This window comes from Poecile atricapillus, chromosome 1 (assembly GCF_030490865.1).
Source record: "Poecile atricapillus isolate bPoeAtr1 chromosome 1, bPoeAtr1.hap1, whole genome shotgun sequence".
Lineage (NCBI taxonomy): Eukaryota > Metazoa > Chordata > Aves > Passeriformes > Paridae > Poecile > Poecile atricapillus.
The window spans coordinates 88048415-88055339 of NC_081249.1; the positions used below are offsets into that span (position 1 = coordinate 88048415).

At 42.9% G+C, this 6925-nt stretch overlaps 1 protein-coding gene across 1 annotated transcript; it reads left to right on the forward strand.

Moving 5' to 3' along the window:
* LOC131579497 (taste receptor type 2 member 40-like) lies at positions 1-936 on the forward strand. Its single transcript, XM_058839551.1, has one exon. It carries the CDS (start codon positions 1-3, stop codon positions 934-936), a length of 936 nt encoding a protein of 311 aa, XP_058695534.1.
* Positions 937-6925: the final 5989 nt, after the last annotated feature.

Here is a 6925-nt window from a genome sequence, read left to right on the forward strand (position 1 = left end):
ATGGTCACGTATTTTGCTCTCCTTTGTCTATCAATTGCTATAATTGGATCCATGGCAGGAATTCTAGGAAATGGAATTATCTTGGCTGCCAGTTCACGGAGCTGCATTAGGTGCAAAACACGGTCCCCATATGATACAATCGTGATCTCTCTGAGTTCATCTGGACTAATTTTGCAGTCATGGACTACAATGGATTCCTTAATGTGCATATTTTTTGACCACTCATATTATAAAGAAAATGTGTACACAGTGACCAAGATAATTTTTGCATTTCTGAACTACTCCAGCCTCTGGTTTGGAGCCTGGCTTAGTGTCTTCTATTGCATCAAGGTTGCTACTTTTACACAGTCTTTCTTCATCTGGCTGAAGCAAAGAATTGCCAGGCTGGTGCCCTGGATGCTGCTCACATCATGGCTCTGCTCCTTCACAGCTGCAATTCCCTTCATCTGGGATGACTACAGTGTGCACAGGAACTTCACTGCCCCCCTATCTGTGACAAACACTTCAGCAATGAGAACCACAAGGAAAGACAGTTTGGGTTTAGTAATTCTTCTCTGTAATGTCGGTATAGGTATGCCTTTTATACTGTCTGTTGTTTCTAGTGTCCTGCTGATTCGGTCTCTGTGGATACACAGGAGACGGATGCAAAATAATGCAAGTGGCTTCAGGGATCCCAGCTCAGAGGCACACATCAGTGCCATCAAGTCAATCTGTTCCTTCCTTATTATTTACATTATATATTTTATTTGTGTGCTTATCATCCTTGCCAATGTTTTTTCACCATTAAGCAATGGAGAATTTATCTGCGTAGTGGTAATGGCTGCCTGTCCTACTGGACACACATTGGTCTTAATTTGGAGCAATCCAAAATTTCGAGAGCAGCCAGCTAGGATTTGGCACCACATTATCTGTCATGGCAGAACTGCATCTGCTTAAAAGACAGTGGCTCTGCCTGGTCTTTCTAGTTTAGATCCAAGTGAATCAATTGAAATCATCAGAGGTATAAATAATAGATGTTGCAATGAGTAGATGAGGGCCTTGATCTGCAATCATGAAGAAGGTGGGAATTTGCTTCACTTGGATGTGAATCTTGTTACAAATAAGTGTAAGTTGTCTGCTATCTGCTCTGCTTTCCTGGGAAATCACCCCAGTCTCTCTCTGACACAGCACAAAACCAGGGCCAAGACTCAGACTAGAATGTAATCACCTGCAATGCTGTGAGTAACAAGTCACGATACCAATGGAACAGACCAGGTGAAGCACAGGCATGGTCACATCCTTGGAATATAAGGCTTGAATGCTGCTTCTCGTTATTAAAAGTTCCTATGGAGGATGTTAAGGAATTCCCAATATTTTCAGAATATCTTATTGATCATTTTCAAGTCTGGTTGAGCTCCTTCAAAATAGTTGTTGATTCTAAAGGTGTCTGTAAGACTGCAGTAGGGCTCAGGAAAGAATGACATGGCTGTTTGAGTTTCCCACTCTTGCTAAAATAGTGATCTGTGTCACTGCATTATTGTTCCATCAGAACTGGAGCTGCATGACCCTTTTCAGCTGCAGTGGGATTTTACATACTCTTAAAGCATCTCTCACATAAACATTCATGCCTTAAGCCTTGTGTTCACTAAGCCCATCCTGATTCAATGTATCTGGTTTGGATGTTGTCAATCTGTTTGAAGCAATGTACCTGTAATTCATCTGAGTCTGTGCCTGAATTGTTTCATTTCAAACTTTAAAAAATACCAAGTCAAAGGATAACTTGTCTTGAGTCTTCCTTCCTCTCATGACAGAAACTATTTTCACAGGTGCCAGCAGTGGCTTGCAGGAACATTTTCCAAACCATTTCAAAGACATGCAGAAAGTTCAGCACATGGCAATGACGCTGGAGTGGCATTGTCAGCACCAGTGAAAGGTGCTGGTTCCCAGCTCAGCACCATGAGACACCCGTGTGGGGAGGCTTGGGCCATCCTCTGCCCTTCCCTGCTGTCCCCTCACCGGCCCTCAGGAACAAACCTCAGAGCTCTCTGACCACACCAACAAGCAAAACACGCGGGCTGTGCTCAGCCCACAAGCCCTGTGTGCTGTCCTGCTCCTGGCTGAGCCCTGAGGCTCACGGCTGCTCAGCAGGGACACCCTGCACAGCTGCTCTCACACTCTTTGGGTCAGGTTCCATTATTGCACATTCCTCACACACAGGAGATGCAAAAGTGGTTCCTGTGCTATTTTCCTGCCTCTTTGAGTACATCTTCCCTCCAAAGCTCCCTTTCTGTGTAATTAAATCAAATAGTTACCTGCTCATTAACATGAATTTGAAAATCTAAGAGGAAAAGTCAACAAAAATATTGGAAGACACTTTGTAAGATCAGTCTTCTGGAAGTCCTTTCTGTCTGTGACTCTCAAGCTAACTAACTATTGTCGTATGAATACAAATTATCTTCAATATGCATTATATATGCCATGTACTAAATCCCTGTGTTCTACTAGATACATGATGAGTTTGATAAGGATTTGTTCTGGGAAAGAAAATAACAACCCCTGCATCAGTAAGAGAATGACAGTTTCTGGGATTAGGATCCTCTCAAGACATGCATCTTTTCTGAGAGGAGAGTCTTCTGAGTTTAGTATCTTTTCTTTTGCTCTTCTGTTTGCAATCCAAAGGTGGATTGCTTCCCCCTACCTTAAACCTACCAGTTTGCAACCTGAAGAAGGTTTGAAAGTCATGGAATTAGACTCTTCCAAAACATCTGAACTATTTCCACATGCACACTTCACACATGCTTCAATGGCAGCTGGATTCAAATGTGGTACAGTGAATCAGATCAGGAAACAAATACAGTTCAAAGCTCACCCTGCTCTAATACTTGTGGAAGGACATCATGCAAGTCCTCTTGTCCTGTAGCTCTTTTCATTGAGCATCCAGGAGAGCTCACAGGAACTTCTAAGATGCTCACACGTAGCGTAAAACAGTGAGGCCAACAAAACTTTTTCTCATTAAAAACACCTTACTGTATTTCTAGAATTTAATAATGAAAAAAATCATCAGTGCATAATTCAGAGAAAGAAAAACAGTAATCCCCACAATTTTTTCTAAAGCACAATCTTTTCCAAGTAACAAATCAGTAATTTGATTAGAGTCCTTAAGAAAAGACATGCAAATATCTACATGAGAGATCCCTACAGGATTCTTCTCTGCTTTGCATTCCCATAAGCACGCCTGGAATTTTCACCCTTGAAATTCTGGACAACATGCAATGGACTCAACTTACAGTGCCAATCAAATATGATTTTGAGAATGAGAAAGCCTGTGTGCCAGGCTGTACTGCTTTTCTCTGTGTTGGGACAGGGGAAGACAAAAAGATATGAACAGACTTTCTGGTGAAATTAAGGCCTTGCTTTTGGGAGTTTGCAGCTGCCTGGATTCAGATCCAACTTCCACAGCACAATTCACTGAGATTTTAGAAAATTATTGGGGCAAACCTCAGTGGGGTTATAGACCCCACTACATTCACGAGCTGCTTCTAAGCTGGGTGTTTACTCTTGAGCTCTCCCTGAGCTGTGCTGCAGCTTTGCCTGGGCCTTTCCACCTGCCTAGCTCACCTGGATACTGATTCTGGCCTGCAGACTGGAATTACAGTCTTGGTCTTGGATATGTCTTATCATTCAGCATGTGACTGGCAACCCTACACTTGTGTCTGTCCCTAATTGTTCTAACAGAGCTTATCCTTGCACATATGTGGGGGGACTGCAGGCCTGAAAGCGCCCTCACTGTCCTTTTCTGCCTTGTGGGGATTCTTTCAACATGGGAACAATAATTTAATTTTTTGCCAATTAATAACAGAGTAGGGGAGTCAAAGAAAAAAGGGGGGAAAAAAAGGAGGAAAAAAAGGTGGGGGGAAAAAGGGGGGGGGGGGAAAAAGGGGGGAAAAAAGGGGGGGGAAAAAGGAGGGGAAAAAAGGTGGAGGAAAAAAGCGGGGGAGGAAAAAAGGGGGGGAGGAAAAAAGGGGGGGAGGAAAAAAGGGGGGAGGAAAAAAGGGGGGAGGAAAAAAGGGGGGGAGGAAAAAAGGGGGGGAGGAAAAAAAGGGGGGGAAAAAGGTGGAGGAAAAAAGTGGGGGAGGAAAAAAGGGGGGGAGGAAAAAAGGGGGGGAGGAAAAAAGGGGGGGAGGAAAAAAGGGGGGGAGGAAAAAAGGGGGGGGAAAAGGGGGGGAGGAAAAAAGGAGGGGAGGAAAAAAGGGGGGGAGGAAAAAAGGGGGGGAAAAAAGGTGGAGGAAAAAAGCGGGGGAGGAAAAAAGGGGGGGAGGAAAAAAGGGGGGGAGGAAAAAAGGGGGGGAGGAAAAAAGGGGGGGAGGAAAAAAGGGGGGAAAAAAACGGGGGGAAAAAGGGGGGAAAAAGGGGAAAAGTGAAACCTTTTCCCCCCATCCCATCCTCTTCACACTTCCATCTCCTCCCTCCATGAGCAGGGCAGGGGAACAGGGAATGGAGACTGCAGAGGGGATCCTCTCCACTGGGTGCAATCTTCCAGGAACAAACTGCTGCAGCATGGGATCCCAACAGGCTGCAGCTCCTGACAGGAATTTTCTCCATGGTGGGATCTCCACAGGATGCAGATTCCTTCAGGGCACAACCACCTGCTGCCAGGCGGGGCTCTGCTCACACTGCAGTGTGGATATCTGCTGCACTGAGGTCTGCCAGGGCCTACAGGGTCACAGTCTACATCAGTGGGGTCCCCTCCAGGGAAAGCACAGCAATGTCACTCTGGTGCCTGGAGCATCTTGTCCCCCTCCCTCTTCACTGACCTGGCTGTCTGCAAGACTCTCCCTCATCTTGTCTCTCTGTCCTCTCTCTCACAATTGCCATGCACTGGTCTTTAGCCTTCCTTAAACGAGTTGTCACAAAGATGTCACCAGCATCACTGTGCCAAGAGCCTTGGCCAGTGGTGGGTCCCCTTTGGGAACTGGGACTGGTTCTGTGTGACACAGGGGCAACTCCTGGTCCCTTCTCACACAAACCACTCTGCAGCCTTCCCACTACCAAAACCTTGCCCATAAATCCCACACATATCACACAGACATTTGCTGCTTATCTTGTGGTAAGAGACTCAGTGCTGAATGGGGCTTTGGACCACCTGGTCTCCTGCAAGGTGTGCCAGCCTATGGCAGGGGCTTAGAACAGGATGGTCTTTAAGGTCCCTTTCAACCCAAACCATCCTGTGATTCTACAAATGAGCTTAAAAGAGCTGTTGAATTCAAGAGCAGCTCAACAGTTTTCTTTGAGTCAAAGGCACATGCTCTGTATTCACTGAGTTTTTTCTATTGGAAGTGTCTGTCAATAGCAAGTTACAAAGCTGTTCTTGTCAAAAACCAAACACGCTTTTTCTCTTTTAGGTGAAAGTGAAATTCTAATTGTGGCTGAGAATTTAAATGCTTTTCTGAAGATTTTTGTGGTAAAAATTGTATAAGTGCAACAACTACAAAATCTCTCATACGCGTATGTGTGCAAAATTTGAAAGCATAACCTAAGTTCTAATCAATTAAAAAAACTTAAAAAGGCAGAGTTTCTTAGTTTTGAACCCACTTGTTAAACATATAAAATGAGAACAATATTTGATTTGTTTGCAAGTTTGACACCAAGGAATTTGAATATTTACAGCTGAATTTCAACAAAGGTCTTTACAGATGTGGTAGTAGGAAAGCCATTCAGAGCATGTAGCAAAAGAAACTGAATGCAGAGCCAGACCTTTACATCACTGTGTCACAAAGTGACACAGAGTCTAAGAAAGTAATAAAACATATCAGATCACATTGTTCTCACTAAAAAAAACTACTAATATTTTTAATGAGAACAGAAAAGGAGCTTGTACCTATACAAAAATAAATTAAATTTTAAAATATTTTTTATTTTATCTTGAATTATTGAATTCTTTATTTTGATGTGCTTTATAATAATCAGTATATGTATATAACATGCACATAACTCATACAGTGGTATATATATGGAATATAGAAATAAATATACATATATCTGAGGTGAAAAAGTTTTCACAAAATTTGACTTCTACAGGTGCCTAATCAAAAAGGTTTGATCACAGCCCTAGGCAGTCACAGATTACTTTAAGCAGTGGGAAATTCAGACTACCCAAAGAAACAACCTTGAAAATATCTCAAAATTTCTCATTTGATCACTGCCCCCAGCTTCTTTGTTGTATATTGTCAGATCTTAAATTCTGTAGGCAATTTCTGCATTTTTCCAGGAGGCTTGTGAGAAATGGGCAAGTGAAGTACTCTGGTGAAATTATTTTCCATTTCTCTTGTGCTTATCTTCCCAGAGACTTTTCTGACCTTATTTGGGACACTCCAAGCAAGCATGCAGAGATTAGTATAATGCTTAAAAATTTCCATATGTAAAAAGAAAAGTGTGAAAATCCTTCTTGCAGCAGAAATTTGAATATACCTGATGAAGCAAAGGACCTGCCCGTAGATAAGAAGATGCAATGGCAAGTATTTGTCATACTCATATGTCAGAAGCCATAACACTGCAAGACAGGGACAGATTAAGGCCTCAGGTATAAAAAACAAATCTACACATGTAAAGCAGGACAGCAGACACTGAAGAGGAAACCCACATTGGTAAGCACCACAGTTCACCTGCTCCATAACCCTTCCAAAGCAAATCCCTTCACCAAAAATGAAAACTATGTAATTGAATCTTGACCCAATTTGCATGCTTAAACAAATCAGCTGACACATCAAGCCCAAAACAACATGCAAAAATAGCAGAAATATTAAATTACATTAGGATACTGCTGACCCTGAGATAAATAGGTGATCATTTCCCACAACAGCTCCTTGAGATTGGCAGTGCCTGACAGATTTGAGGTTTTCAGGGGCCCAGGTGAAGCTGAGTAATAACTCTGAGCTCTTGGGTTTCA

Excerpts from the sequence above, each read along its gene's own strand:
- LOC131579497 (XM_058839551.1), top strand. The coding sequence starts at position 1 with ATGGTCACGTATTTTGCTCTCCTTTGTCTATCAATTGCTATAATTGGA.